The sequence below is a fragment of the Oncorhynchus kisutch genome, linkage group LG18 (genome assembly GCF_002021735.2).
Source record: "Oncorhynchus kisutch isolate 150728-3 linkage group LG18, Okis_V2, whole genome shotgun sequence".
NCBI classification, from domain to species: domain Eukaryota; kingdom Metazoa; phylum Chordata; class Actinopteri; order Salmoniformes; family Salmonidae; genus Oncorhynchus; species Oncorhynchus kisutch.
In genome coordinates, this window is record NC_034191.2 from 73,465,379 (window position 1) to 73,481,369 (window position 15,991).

The window sequence follows — 15,991 nt, forward strand, 5'->3', positions numbered from 1 at the left end:
CATATCCACCCTTGTGCCTCATCACAGAAGGTGAAAACCCATATCCACTCTTGTGCCTCATCACAGAAGGTGAAAACCCATATCCACTCTTGTGCCTCATCACAGAAGGTGAAAACCCATATCCACCCTTTTGCCTCATTACAGAAGGTGAAAACCCATATCCACCCTTGTGCTTCATCACAGAAGGTGAAACCCCATATCCACCCTTGTGCTTCATCACAGAAGGTGAAAACCCATATCCACCCTTGTGCTTCATCACAGAAGGTGAAAACCCATATCCACCCTTGTGCTTCATCACAGAAGGTGAAAACCATATCCACCCTTGTTCCTCATAACGGGTGGTGGGGGAGGTGAAAACTAGGAGGTCGACCGACTAATCGGAATTGCTGATTAATTAGGGCTGATTTCAAGTTTTCATAGCAATCGGTAATCACCATTTTTGGACAGCGATCATGGCAGATTACATTGCACTCCACGAGAAGACTGCTTGGCAGGCTGACTACCTGTTATGCGAGTGCAGCAAGGAGCCAAGTTAAGGTGCTAGCTATTTTTAAACGTATCTTATAAAAAAAACAATCAATCTTAACATAATCACTAGTTAACTACACATGGTTGATGATATTACTAGTGTATCTGGCTTGTCCTGCGTTGCATATAATCGATGCGGTGCCTGTTAATTTATCATTGAATCATAGCCTACTTCGCCAAAACGGGTGATGATTTAACAAGCGCATTCGTGAAAAAAGCACTGTCGTTGCACCAATGTGTACCTAACCATAAACATCAACACCTTTCTTAAAATCAATACACAAGTATATACTTTTAAACCTGCATATTTAGTTTATTGAATTCTAACATTAATTTATTTTAACTAGGGAAAATGTGTCACTTCTCTTGCGTTCTGTGCAACAGAGTCAGGGTATTTGCAGCAGTTTGAGCCGCCTGGCTCGTTGCAAACTGTGTGAAGACTATTTCTTCCTAACAATGACAGCCAACTTCGCCAATCGGGGGATGATTTAACAAAAGCGCATTTGCGAAAAAAGCACAATCGTTGCACGAATGTACCTAACCTTAAACATAAATGCCTTTCTTAAAATCAATACACAGAAGTATATTTTGTTAAGAAATTCAGGTTAGCAGGCAATATTAAACTAGGGAAATTGTGTCACTTCTCTTGCGTTCATTGCACGCAGAGTCAGGGTATATACAACAGTTTGGGCCGCCTGGTTCGTTGCGAAATAATTTGCAAGAGTTTTAGGTAATTATGACATAACATTGAAGGTTGTGCAATGTAACAGGAATATTTAGACTTATGGATGCCACCCGTTAGATAAAATACCGAACGGTTCCGTATGTCACTGAAAGAAAAACATCTTGTTTTCGAAATCATAGTTTCCAGATTTGACCATATTAATAAATTTCTGTGTGTTATGTTATAATTAAGTATATGATTTGATAGAGCAGTCTGACTGAGCAGTGGTAGGCAGGAGCAGGCTCGTAAGCATTCATTCAAACTGCACTTTTGTGCGTTTGCCAGCAGCTCTTCACTGTGCTTCAAGCCTATCAACTCCAGAGCTAGTTAGCGGGGTGCACGCTAACAGCGTTTCAATCGGGGACGTCACTCGCTCTGAGACCTTGAAGTAGTAGTTCCCCTTGCTCTGTAAGGGCCGTGGCTTTTGTGGAGCGATGGGAAATGATGCTTCGTGGGTAGCTGTTGTCCATGTGTTCCTGGTTCGAGCCCAGGTAGGGGCGAGGAGAGGGACCGAAGCTATACTGTTACACTGGCAATACTAAAGTGCCTATAAGAACATCCAATAGTCAAAGTATAGGAAATACAAATCGTATAGATAGTCCTATAACTCCTATAATAACTACAACCTAAAACGTCTTACCTGGGAATATTGAAGACTCATGTTAAAAGGAACCACTAGCTTTCATATGTTCTCATGTTTTGAGCAAGGAACTTAAACGTTAGCTTTGTTACATGGCACATATTGTATTTTTACTTTCTTCTCCAACACGTTTTTGCATTATTTAAACCAAATTGAACATGTTCAAACAAATATATATATATATTTTTAAATTTTATTTTTTAAAGCCGATTAAATAGGTATGGTCTTTTTTTGGTCCTGCAATAAATCAGTATCGGTGTTGAAAAATCAAAAATCGGTCGACCTCTAGTGAAAACCCATATCCACCTTTGTGCCTCATCACAGGAGGTGGTTCTGTGGTGACCGGTGGGCTGGGATCACAGGTGAGCGAAGGGGGTTTTCTTCAGTGGCTTATTTAAGCGCGACACACACATACACACACCGAAATAGCAGGAAAGACAGCCAAATCCACATCGCAACTGTAGTATAGTAGAATCATGTTTGTAGAATGAAAGCCAGCACAATTGATAAATGGGAAGCATTCTACGTTCCTGGGCTTGGAGAAGCAGCTGAGGCAATCAAGCATTTCATTCACAAAAAAAATAAGCCCTGGCTGGCTAAAAATAACTCGACGTTCCTTTCACCGGAGGCTGCATGGATGGAAGCTCCAAGCCTTAAGACACCGTAGATACAGTAGGCAGGAACACAGTCTACCCTAGGAGTGTTAAGCTACTGTAACATGCATTAAACTGTGTGCTCCGTGCTAACAAAGGGAGCAATGCCATACCAACAATGTGTATTGCGCGCATGTATGTCTGACTGAAGCGTGTGTGTGTGTTATTGGTTTGTCTAACTTTGAGAGACTATGAGTGAGGTAGACCACTACCTTCTGTCAAAACGACTGTTCATTCACAAACATCAGAAACGACTGTTCATTCACAAACATCAGAAACGACTGTTCATTCACAAACATCAGAAACGACTGTTCATTCACAAACATCAGAAATGACTGTTCATTCACAAACATCAGAAATGACTGTTCATTCACAAACATCAGAAATGACTGTTCATTCACAAACATCAGAAATGCTCCCCTGGCTCCCCACGCAAATAGTTTGTAGTGGCGATGAAACAGAGTCCTCCCACACAACCCACTAATAAAAATGCTCCTATTGAGGAGAGAAAGAGAGTGCATGTGTGTGTGAGCAAACAAGTGTGTACATGGGTGCCCTTACTAATAGTGTGTGTACTTATATATTGTTGTTTTGTGGTGTGGTTTTCATATAAACCCTTGGGCTTCCAACCACACCCGCACACCCCTTTTAAAAAAAATAGTAAAAAAAAATAATAATTCTGTATTGTTTTCTCTGGTGCAAATTAATAAATAGAGTGTCTGCTGAGTCCGAGTTGTGTGAACTTCACCATGAATGAGGAGCCTAGAGACATGCACCTGTCTGTGTCCAGAACTCAGAAACCTGGAGGGGGACCGGTGATGACATCACACACTTACTGTTTTCAATGGTTGGGTCATATGAGTCGACAAACTGGCCTTCCACAAACTGTATTGTCAAGGAGGATTTACCTGCAAAGGAGAAAATTGAGAATCTTTGCTGATCGATGTCCTTTGATTAAACATATGTTTTAATTCATCAGCATTATAGGGAAAGGCCAAATACTCTGACTTCCTTGTGTGAATGCAGAGGCCTTACTCCATCTAAACGCTCCTATACAGCCCTTATATATAATATATATGTCACAGCCTGTTGCTATAACAAAAGAGAGTGGAGTACTGCTATGCATGGTTGGAGAGACATGAACTCTCTCGCTCTGTGGGAAAAGCTCGGAGGAGTGGAGGAGTGGAGCGTCAGAATGAATGAGAAGCTCGCTCCCATTTTCAACGCTCCACTAGTCTCGCATCAATGCTGAACGATCACCTCCCAGTCCAAAATTAACTATCTTGTCTCCCCGGGAGGTGAACATCCAGGGACACACACATGCAGATGATTGAGATTAATAGAAAATAGGCTACATAGTTTGAAATGCTTTCAGATTCTTTGTGGATTCCACTTGTAGTATGTTGGGCTCTTTCAGCGAAGGATAGTCACAATGTGTGGGAAATGTGCACCATTCGAACATGGTTTCAGTTTAGATTTGAGGAAAACACATTGGAAAAAATACACAATGTCATCATTGAGTAAAAGTAAAGTTACCTTAATAGAAAATGACTCGCGTAAAAGTGAAAGTCACCCAGTAAAATACTTTTTGAGTAAAAGTCTAAAAGTATTCGGGTTTTAAATGTACAGTTGAAGTCAGAAGTTTACATACACCTTAGCCAAATACATTTAAACTCAGTATTTCACAATTCCTGAAATTTAATCCTAGTAAAAATCTCCCTGTTTTAGGTCAGTTAGGATCACCACTTCATTTTAAGAATGTGAAATGTCAGAATAATTGCAGAGAGAAATATTTATTTCAGCTTTTACATTCCTAGTGGGTCAGAAGTTTATATACACTCAATTAGTATTTGGTAGCATTGCCTTTAAATTGTTTAACTTGGGTCAAATGTTTCAGGTGGACTTCCACAAGCTTCCCACAATAAGTTGAGTGAATTTTGGCCCATTTCTCCTGACAGAGCTGGTGTAACTGAGTCAGGTTTGTAGGCCTCCTTGCTCACACACGCTTTTTCAGTTCTGCCCACAATTTTTTTATTGGATTGATGTCAGGGCTTTGTGATGGCCACTCCAATACCTTGACTTTGTTGTCCTTAAGCCATTTTGATACCCCAAGCATACTTCCGAAGCTGTAATTCTCCATTTGGAAGACCCATTTGCGACCAAGCTTTAACTTCCTGACTGATATATTGAGATGTTGCTTCAATATATCCACATTTTCCTGCCATCTATTTTGTGAAGTGCACCAGTCCCTCCTGCAGCAAAGCACCCCCACAACATGATGCTGCCACCCCGTGCTTCACGGTTGGGATGGTGTTCTTCGACTTGCAAGCCTCCCCCTTTTTCCTCCAAACATGATGGTCATTATGGCCAAACAGTTCTATTTTGGTTTCATCAGACCAGAGGACAACCTTTGTCCCCATGTGCAGTTGCAAACTGTAATCTGGCTTTTCTATGTAGGTTTTGGAGCAGTGGTTTCTTCCTTGCTGAGCGGCCTTTCAGGTTATGTCAATATAGGACTCGTTTTACTGTGGATATAGATATTTTTGTACCGGTTTCCTCCAGCATCTTCACAAGGTCCTTTGCTGTTGTTCTGGGATTGATTTGCACTTTTCACACCAAAGTACGTTAATCTCTAGGAGACAGAACGCATCTGCTTCCTGAATGGTATGACAGCTGCGTGTCCCATGGTGTTTATACTTGCGTACGATTGTTTGTACAGATGAATGTGCTACCTTCAGGCGTTTGGAAATTGCTCCCAAGGATGAACCAGACTTGTGGAGGTCTACCATTTTTTTCTGAGGTCTTGGCTGATTTCTTTTGATTTTCCTATGATGTCAAGCAAAGAGGCACTGAGTTTGAAGGTAGGCCTTGAAATACATCCACATGTACACCTCCAATTGACTAAAATTACGTCAATTAGCCTATCAGAAGCTTCTAAAGCCATGACATTCTTTTCTGGAATTTTCCAAGCTGTTTAAAGGCAAAGTCAACTTAGTGTATGTAAACTTCTGAACCACTGGAATTGTGATTCAGTGAATTATAAGTGAAATAATCTGTAAAAAAAATTTTGGGAAAATTACTTGTGTCATGCACAAAGTAGATGTCTAACCGACTTGCTAAAACTATAGTTTGTTTAACAAGAAATGTATTGACGCCAACCTAAGTGTATGTAAACTTCCGACTTCAACTGTACTTAAGTATCATTTCAAGTTCCTTATATAAAAATTGCACTACGCAGAAATGGCTCCGCCATTTCCTGGTTGCTAAAATTCTACATTTCAGTTTGAGAGACCAAACAAGAAGTCAAACATTTTTATTCAGCTGTTTGAAGCCGGTGTACAAAAGCCATAGTAAAATATGTAAAAACGAAACTGCAGAACGGGAAGCATAGAAATAGCGCACATAGAACAGATCTACTGCTTCTTAGACTTGCTTTCAAAGGGATTGAAAGATCTATAACTCACATTTCTTTGTGAATTTGGTCAGCTCGCCCAAAAAGTTACATATTGTTGCTTTAAGCGAAACAGATGGCACCATTACCTTTTTTTACGGATAGCCAGCAGCACACTCCAAAGCTCAGACATAATTCACAAAGCATTGTGTTTAGTGAGTCCCCCAGATCAGAGGCAGTAGTGATAACCAGGGATATTCCTTGGATAAGTGTGTGAATTGGGGAATTTTCCTGTCCTGCTAAACATTCAAAATGTAAGGAGTACTTTTGGGTGTCAGGGAAAATGTATGAAGTAAAAGGTACATTATTTCCTTTAGGAATGTAGTGGTAAAAATTGTCAAAAATATAATTAGCAGAGTCAAGTACAGATACCCCAAAAAACGACTTAAGTTCTCAGCCTGGTTTGATGAACACCATTGGAAATAGCCTACATCAGGGATCAACAACTAGATTCAGCCGGGGGGGGCCATGTTTTTATGGTGCCGTCTTTCAGATGGGACGCTAAAACGGGTGTCCTGACTCTGTCGTGTCACTCTCTATGGTCTCTCCACCTGACAGATGATGTGTGATGAGCGCTCCGACACAACAGTTGTCACCGTGCATCACTGAGGTGGGTGCTACACATTGATGGTGGATGAGGGGAGTTTCTACGATGTAAAGTTAGTAGAAAAGTTTGATATAAATCCAATCAGTTATAATTATTATTTGTATACGACCACATCTCTATTATGCGTTGGAATACTTTGATTTCCAAAATTAAAATAACTTTCCAAAATAATACAACTTTAAAAAATTTATTTTTTAAAACACTGCTCAAAAACCTGTGGGGGGGCCAAATAAAACCACCCGCAGGCCCCACCAGTTGGGGAAGCCTGGCCTACATAATGTTAACCCGGTTTCACACCAGTTTTCAGTTTGGTTTGCTGACGACACATTAGAAATGCATGGGGAATGTACATCATTCTAACCAGGTTATCAAACCTGCTAGCAGTTTAAGTGTGACGAGAACACAGGCATCCTCTGAACTATAAATAGACCCTGCGACAAAAACATCTGAACATACAGTTCTCTCTCTGTAATTGTATGCGACCTCAAAACAATGCCCAGATGCAGGAGTTGCAGATTATGCAGTGACCTGACACAATGTGTGGAGAAACAGGAAGGAGTAGTGTATTCCATGGCACTGTACAAACCAATTTTCTCCTTCTTCTTCAGTGGCTTTAATGAGGCACGAGCCAACGCCTATGAACACAGGACATATTTAAAGATTCAGCATGACTATCACAAAGACTGGAGACATGCCAATTAACAGATTGGCTATGTATGAGTCGCTGTAACGCACTGCGGGTGTCCTTTTGAGTCTTTAGTATACAGTACAACATATGCAGCATATTATAGTAGGAAAGCTGAATTTTTTTTTTATAAAACAGGATGAATAGCTGGAGTACAATAATATGGCAAAAAAGGTTTTATGAGGACATGAAGACTGAAAAATGGGGACATTACCAATTGTCTTTAGAATGTATGTGAACACTGGAAATGACAGGCCGAACATTTGATCCTTATACTGTAGTCTATGGTCTTGATTTTCTTGGACTTGTTTGTGAATGAACCAAACTGAATGGAAAGGTCTATAGTATACTGCTATGATTTTACTACACTTGTGGTGTACATTTGTACGGCAATGCTGGAAAGATATTATTAAAAAGTTTGCTTAACTATGCTTTGAGGTCCAACATTATTCCATGTTCTTTGTGAACCAAAGCCGCGAGGTTGGTATAAGGACTGGAAGCTGTGACATATGGGCCACATTCAAAACCGGACAGTAATACCAACATCTCTGGCATGGAAAATATCCACTGCACCTTGTGGACCAAGTTCTGAAAATTGTTTTGAGACTATCATGTCAAGGGGCTCAACCTCTGACATTAATGGTAATACCAAGGTGACGCGTCTAATAGTGATGCGGAGGTTGACTCATATCCCGCAGTCCCTGTGGTTATATCCGCGGGTTGACTCATATCCCGCAGTCCCTGTGGTTATATCCGCGGGTTGACTCATATCCCGCAGTCCCTGTGGTTATATCCGCGGGTTGACTCATATCCCGCAGTCCCTGTGGTTATATCCGCGGGTTGACTCATATCCCGCAGTCCCTGTGGTTATATCCGCGGGTTGACTCATATCCCGCAGTCCCTGTGGTTATATCCGCGGGTTGACTCATATCCCGCAGTCCCTGTGGTTATATCCGCGGGTTGACTCATATCCCGCAGTCCCTGTGGTTATATCCGCGGGTTGACTCATATCCCGCAGTCCCTGTGGTTATATCCGCGGGTTGACTCATATCCCGCAGTCCCTGTGGTTATATCCGCGGGTTGAATAAAGAGAAAACAATGAATGCATAAAATGTATAATTCATACAGTGGGGCAAAAAAGTATTTAGTCAGCCATCAATTGTGCAAGTTCTCCCACTTAAAAATTTCATCTTATGTACACTTCAACTATGACAGACAAAATGAGAAGGAAAGAAAATCCAGAAAAATCACATTGTAGGATTTTTTATGAATTTATTTGCAAATTATGGTGAAAAATAAGTATTTGGTCAATAAAAGTTTCTCAATACTTTGTTATATACCCTTTGTTGGCAATGGCAGAGGTCAAACGTTTTCTGTAAGTCTTCACAAGGTTTTCACACACTGTTGCTGGTATTTTGTCCCATTCCTCCATGCAGATCTCCTCTAGAGCAGTGATGTTTTGGGGCTGTTGCTGGGCAACACGGACTTTCAACTCCCTCCAAAGATTTTCTATGGGGTTGAGATCTGGAGACTGGCTAGGCCAATCCAGGACCTTGAAATGGCTTCTTAGGAAGCCACTCCTTCGTTGCCCGGGCGGTGTGTTTGGGATCATTGTCATGCTGAAAGACCCAGCCACGTTTCATCTTCAATGCCCTTGCTGATGGAAGGAGGTTTTCACTCAAAATCTCAAGATACATGGACCCATTCATTCTTTCCTTTACACGGATCAGCCGTCCTGGTCCCTTTGCAAAAAACAGCTCCAAAGCATGATGTTTCCACCCCCATGCTTCACAGTAGGTATGATGTTCTTTGGATGCAACTCGGCATTCTTTGTCCTCCAAACACAACGAGTTGAGTTTTTACCAAGAAGTTCTATTTTGGTTTCTTCTGACCATATGACATTCTCCCAATCTTCTTCTGGATCATTCAAATGCTCTCTAGCAAACTTCAGACGGGCCTGGACATGTACTGGCTTAAGCAGGGGGACACATCTGGCACTGCAGGATTTGAGTCCCTGGCGGTGTAGTGCGTTACTGATGGTAGGCTTTGTTACTTTGGTCCCAGCTCTCTGCAGGTCATTCACTAGGTCCCCCCGTGTGGTTCTGGGATTTTTGCTCACCGTTCTTGTGATCATTTTGACCCCACGGGGTGAGATCTTGCGTGGAGCCCCAGATCGAGGGAGATTATCAGTGGTCTTGTATGTCTTCCATTTCCTAATAATTGCTCCCACAGTTGATTTCTTCAAACCAAGCTGCTTACCTATTGCAGATTCAGTCTTCCCAGCCTGGTGCAGGTCTACAATTTTGTTTCTGGTGTCCTTTGACAGCTCTTTGGTCTTGGCCATAGAGGAGTTTGGAGTGTGACTGAGGTTGTGGACAGGTGTCTTTTATACTGATAACAAGTTCAAACAGGGGCCATTAATACAGGCAACGAGTGGAGGACAGAGGAGCCTCTTAAAGAAGTTACAGGTCTGTGAGAGTCAGAAATCTTGCTTGTTTGTAGGTGACCAAATACTTATTTTCCACCATAACTTGCAAATAAATTCATTAAAAATCCTACAATGTGATTTTCTGGATTTTTTTCTCTCATTTTGTCTGTCATAGTTGAAGTGTACCTATGATGAAAATTACAGGCCTCTCATCTTTTTAAGTGGGAGAACTTGCACAATTGGTGGCTGACTAAAGCGCGACAAATACAAGCCAACTGCCAAATGCTTTTGGGAACTTGGGCAGGAAAAGTTCACTTTGATCCAATGAGGCAAAAATGTCAATTTCGGAGTTTAATTCAATAAGAGAAAAGCTGCGAAATGGAGAGTTGAAAATAAAGAGAAGGGAGGGTCAAAAGTCTGTTTGGAAAAGATTTGGTAAAGTGGTAAAAGAGGATGAGGCACAACACAAATTTAACAAGGACTTCAAAATGGCACATCAAGGGAACTGTATTGTTCAGATGGGTTAAATGCAATATTAGCCAAGCTGAAATCTGGACACTGACTGTAGGTTGAAAACCTCTTAGTGTAATACACTGCTCAAAAAATAAAGGGAACACTTAAACAACACAATGTAACTCCAAATCAATCACACTTCTGTGAAATCAAACTGTCCACTTAGGAAGCAACACTGATTGACAATAAATTTCACATGCTGTTGTGCAAATAGAATAGACAACAGGTGGAAATTATAGGCAATTAGCAAGACACTCCCAATAAAGGAGTGGTTCTGCAGGTGATAACCACAGACCACTTCTCAGTTCCTATGCTTCCTGGCTGATGTTTTGGTCACTTTTGAATGCTGGCGGTGCTTTCACTCTAGTGGTAGCATGAGACAGAGTCTACAACCCACACAAGTGGCTCAGGTAGTGCAGCTCATCCAGGATGGCACATCAATGCGAGCTGTGGGAAGAAGGTTTGCTGTGTCTGTCAGCGTAGTGTCCAGAGCATGGAGGAGCTACCAGAAGACAGGCCAATACATCAGGAGACGTGGAGGAGCAGGAGGAGCACTGCCAGAGCCCTGCAAAATGAACTCCAGCAGGCCACAAATGTGCATGTGTCTGCTCAAACGGTCAGAAACAGACTCCATGAGGGTGGTATGAGGGCCTGACGTCCACAGGTGGGGGTTGTGCATACAGCCCAACACCATGCAGGACGTTTGGCATTTGCCAGAGAACACCAAGATTGGCAAATTCGCCTCTGGCGCCCTGTGCTCTTCACAGATGAAAGCAGGTTCACACTGAGCACGTGACAGAGTCTGGAGACGCCGTGGAGAACGTTCTACTGCCTGCAACATCCTCCAGCATGACCGGTTTGGCGGTGGGTCAGTCATGGTGTGGGGTGGCATTTCTTTGGGGGGCCGCACAGCCCTCCATGTGCTCGCCAGAGGTAGCCTGACTGCCATTAGGTACCGAGATGAGATCCTCAGACCCCTTGTGAGACCATATGCTGGTGCGGTTGGCCCTGGGTTCCTCCTAATGCAAGACCTCATGTGGCTGGAGTGTGTCAGCAGTTCCTGCAAGAGGAAGGCATTGATGCTATGGACTGGCCTGCCCGTTCCCCAGACCTGAATCCAATTGAGCACATCTGGGACATCATGTCTCGCTCCATCCATCACAGACTGTCCAAGAGTTGGCGGATGCTTTAATCCAGGTCTGGGAGGAGATCCCTCAGGAGACCATCCACCACCTCATCAGGAGCATGCCCAGGCGTTGTAGGGAGGTCATACATGAAGGTCTGGATTTGGAGTCACACTCAAAATTAAAGTGGAAAACCATACTACAGGCTGATCCAACTTTGATGTAATGTCCTTAAAACAAGTCAAAATGGAGGCCACACACACTACTGAGCCTCATTTTGACTTGTTTTAAGGACATTACATCAAAGTTGGATCAGCCTGTAGTGTGGTTTTCCACTTTAATTTTGAGTGTGACTCCAAATCCAGACCTTCATGGGTTGATACATTTGATTTCCATTTATCATTTTTGTGTGATTTTGTTGTCAGCACATTCAACTATGTAAAGAAAAAAGTATTTAATAAGAATATTTCATTCATTCAGATCTAGGATATGTTATTTTAGTGTTCCCCAAAATTTTTTTGAGGAGTGTATAATATTGACTCCTGCCGAATTAAGCATTTCATGCAGTAAAATGATACACCAAATGTACACTTTGACTCGGGAACAGAAGTAGAGAAATCTGATTTATTTATTTCAGCATCTTGAGAAAATGAATGTGCGGTTAGAGACCGTCTGTAAAGGTGTCATCTTTATCAGTGTCATAAAAGCTGACAGTATTTCAAACACATAAAATGTGCATCCAAGCCAAACTTAAATCTTATCAAAAGCCCGACCACAGCCGGTTGTGATACAGCCTGGGATCGAACCTGGGTCTGTAGTGACGCCTCTACCGCTGCAATGCAGTGCCTTAAACTGCCGCGCCACTCGGGAGGGCAAAATGTAAGTCATTGAATTAGGCCAGCATGCAATTACTGGTTTTCTTCACTTCACTAGTAGGGTTGGGGAGTAACTGATTACATGTAATCTGATTACCAAAAACAAAATGTTACTTTACCAGCAACAACAACAAAAAATATCAAATCAGATTACAGATAGGCTACTTTTGAAAAACTAGATGATTACTTCTTGGACTTCTTTTAAATTCAGAAAAATACATTGACACCTTTCTGTTTACTCAATGAAATTCAACATGGAAAAAAGGCGCAAATGTAAGTTTGTTCCATCTGAATGAGTGAACACAAGTCAGACCACTATGATGACACACCACATGTGTTTGATGGATCCTTGTTGTCTTCTTCTAATGCACCCAAAGGGGAAAGTCATTCAGAAGCAACTAAAAGTAATCAGATTATGTTGCTGAGTTTGGTCAATTCAAAAGTTACAGTTAATTATGAAAGTTTTGGACAGGTAACCTATCCACTGTTCACTAGCATATGGCATGTCATTTGAGGTAACAGCCAAATTCCTTCATAAAAAGCTATCACATTCACATTAATACTTCTACTCTCCTGAGTCGTGACATCCCAGCTAGCACATAACGTTCTGAGAACCATGTTTCATAAGAGTGCAGTTGTCCTATGGTTATTTTTGCACACAACCTTCCCACAATGTTCTGGGAATGGTGCAGAATAGTTGCTTAGCTTTGGAATATTCTCAGCACATTTTTTTTGGGGGGGGGGGGGGGGGGGGGGGGGGGGGTGACCAAACCAAATTCACATAGAAATGTGAGTAATAGATCAATCATCCTACTTGAAAACAAGTCTAAAAAGTGGTAGATCCATTATGTGTGCTATCTCTATGCTTCCCGTTCTTAAGTTGAGGTTTTTGCATCTTTTATTTTTGTACACCAGATTCAAACAGGTCAAACAAGAATATTTTTGTCTCTAGAAAAAAATTTAGACAGCGATTTAGATGGTATAATGATTCAATGATTCTGATTAGCTTATTTTGTCACAAACTGAAATTAGGAGAAACTATTATAGTTTTAGCAATCAGGAAAAGGCAGAGTGATTTCTGCAAAGTGATACTAACAGAACGTTTCCTAAAAGTTCAAACATGATTACATTGATGATTACATTACATTGTTCTAGGGATGTTCTCAAACAGTTCAGAGAATGTAAACAACACTCTCCTATGGGAATTTCAATAACTCAATTACAATACAGCATAATGTTTCCACAAGGTTTCCTCACGGTTATATTTTAAGTCATGTTCTCAGAACATTTAGAAACCTTTCCATGAACCTTTCCATGAAAAACACAAGAAACCATTAGTAATGTTCAAAGAACGTTCTCTTTTTTTTTTTTAAGTTGTGTTTTCAGTGTCCAAACTCTCTATCTTGTAAAGTGTGTTGGCTGTGGCCATTAATTGGCCACACCTGATCTTAATGAGTGCTTGTTTCCTTTGCTATATGGTGTTTGAATAGACTAAACAGAACAGCTTTCTATGAGTAAAAAATACATTTTTAAAAACACATGGGTTGGTATCTCCATCCTGGTGACGCAGTGGACTAATTACATGGATAGAGAACTGAAGATCATAGGTTTGAATCTCTCTGACACTGTGCTACAATTTAAAAAAAAATACATGTTTGAATGCTTAAGCAAATTCATTTCCATTTGTCCCACCTGTGCTTGGAGTTCAACATACTAAACTAGCAGTGTTAGTAAAAGTCTTATTGAGACATCCAGTGAACATTTAAAAGTTATAAAAAAAACATAAAATAAACTATGATTTCCATTCTCAGAACGTTAATAAAAGCTCCCAGGAAAACTTTCACGGAACCATAGTAAAACGTTATCAGAACCTCCCTGCAACCTAAAAACGAATTGCTTCGTTCACAGAATCAATGGGAAACAAAAAAACGTTCGTTTCCACAATTTTAAGAAACCAAAATGTGCTAGCTGGGGTACTAAGTCCCAGCATCAGGACCGCTCCTGCTGTCCACACCTGCTGTGGCGTCAACTCCGTCTTGCTACTTAGTGTCTTGCGTAACAACATTTACGTAACAAAAAATATAAAACATGATATAAAGTAATGTGCATAACGCAATTAACTATAGACTGCCATTTAAACTGTGATTTCAGTGGGAGGCCTACTAACGCTGGCTAGTAGAGGAAGGCCTATGCTACAGTTCTAAACTAAATCTCTAGAGTCGTGGGTTTCCAGTTGAGTGACATTCCGCTGACTGGCTGATTCAACAGCAACAATTGACCAGGCAGCGGACATTGTTGTAGTAGCCGCTCGATATGAGCATGCCGTTGACATCTGGCTAGTTGTATGTGAAGCTAACGTCATTGAACTCGCCTACATAGAAACCGCAAAATAGACCTCGCCACCACTGAAAACGACTGAATTGCGCCCACTTACCGACGGATCTGTAGCCCAGGACGGCGATTTTTCGGGATTTCGGCTGCGGCATCTTTTAGCAGCGACACTACATCAAAATGATCAAAAACTGGAACAGATCTCAAATGCTATGTTAAAAACAACAAGGACCAGAATTGCACCTGCAATTAGCTCGTTTAAATAAAAAACTATTTAGCGAAAAGTAGTCACGCATCTGTATACTATACCTCACTCCCAAAGAAATATTCATGAATGCCCACTGTTGGTTGGTTGCGCTTACGCAAAAAGGAGGGTCTCTGTCCTCTTCTTGAGCTGCGGTTGGATACGGTTTATTCACCGTTTTTAGAAGCACGAAATTCATTGGCTCTCAAAGATTACAACGACTGGAGAATCTACTATCAATTCCGTTATGATGGCACTCTGACATCAATTTCTGTCATGTAGAAATGTCAAGAAAGGTAACTCACGCATGATGTGTTATGAGTGTCACAACTAAATCTTGAGGTTTAACTGAGAACGTGTGCAGATCCTTCTGTGGGTACACATCATATTGGCCTTTTTAGAAATATATAGGTATCATATTTATTATTGACATGAATTTGCAATTCGAAACAAAGCAGTTCCAACCAGAAGGTCAGCAGCAGACGAGACGACATGGGCGCATAAATCTCACCTTGCATGGGTTCATTGACAATGGGTTTATAAAGGTTCTGGTCTCTGCTGCCATCTTGTGGTGCCTTATATACTTGCAGTACATTTAACTTCATATTATAGCAATGATTCCATTCACTGTTACAGAATACAACGTCACATTGAAACTGTAGAGCGCCACCAGCGAGGAGAGGACTGACTACTGACAATCTCCCATAATTATCCCAATGAGGCAGAGTGGGGTTAAATGAGGAAATATTTGGTGAGATCACATGCTGTTGCATGCTGGGTCTCGTAGTTTCTTGCCTCAATATATTTCTGCCAATGTACAAAGGATATGGTCTTCAGATATGGATCAAAGGATATAGATCAGATTTCTGAAAGTAGTCTATGAGCCAGGAGAAACTGTAATCCATGGCTCAGATTTCTGAAAGTAGTCTATGAGCCAGGAGAAACTGTAATCCATGGCTCAGATTTCTGAAAGTAGTCTATGAGCCAGGAGAACTATAATCCATGGCTCAGATTTATTTAAACAGCCACTTCAAACTTTAGCCACTGCTGGCTAAAAATGGATGAGAATAAAATCTGCACAACACACAAAAAACACATATCAATAGATATGTATGTATTTGTAAGGTTGAGTAGTTTTTTTTCTTCCATACAAGATAAATACAAGGCTTACAATACATCTGGTCAACA

At 41.2% G+C, this 15,991-nt stretch overlaps 1 protein-coding gene across 2 annotated transcripts in view; it reads right to left on the reverse strand.

Moving 5' to 3' along the window:
* LOC109909557 (GTP-binding protein Rheb) overlaps positions 1-14,971 on the reverse strand; it is a 35,360-nt gene extending 20,389 nt beyond the window's left edge. The window contains exons 1-3 of one of the 2 annotated variants that reach the window (XM_031796754.1): positions 14,869-14,971; positions 14,663-14,769; positions 3,382-3,453 (exon numbers count right to left, since the gene is read on the reverse strand). In XM_031796754.1, the coding sequence (XP_031652614.1) occupies positions 3,382-3,453; positions 14,663-14,714 (124 nt within the window). In that variant the 5' untranslated portion in view covers positions 14,715-14,769; positions 14,869-14,971. Of the gene's footprint in view, positions 1-3,381; positions 3,454-14,662 lie in introns of both variants that reach the window. The other variant, XM_031796753.1, reaches the window with a different exon arrangement.
* Between the last annotated feature and the right edge of the window lie 1,020 nt (positions 14,972-15,991).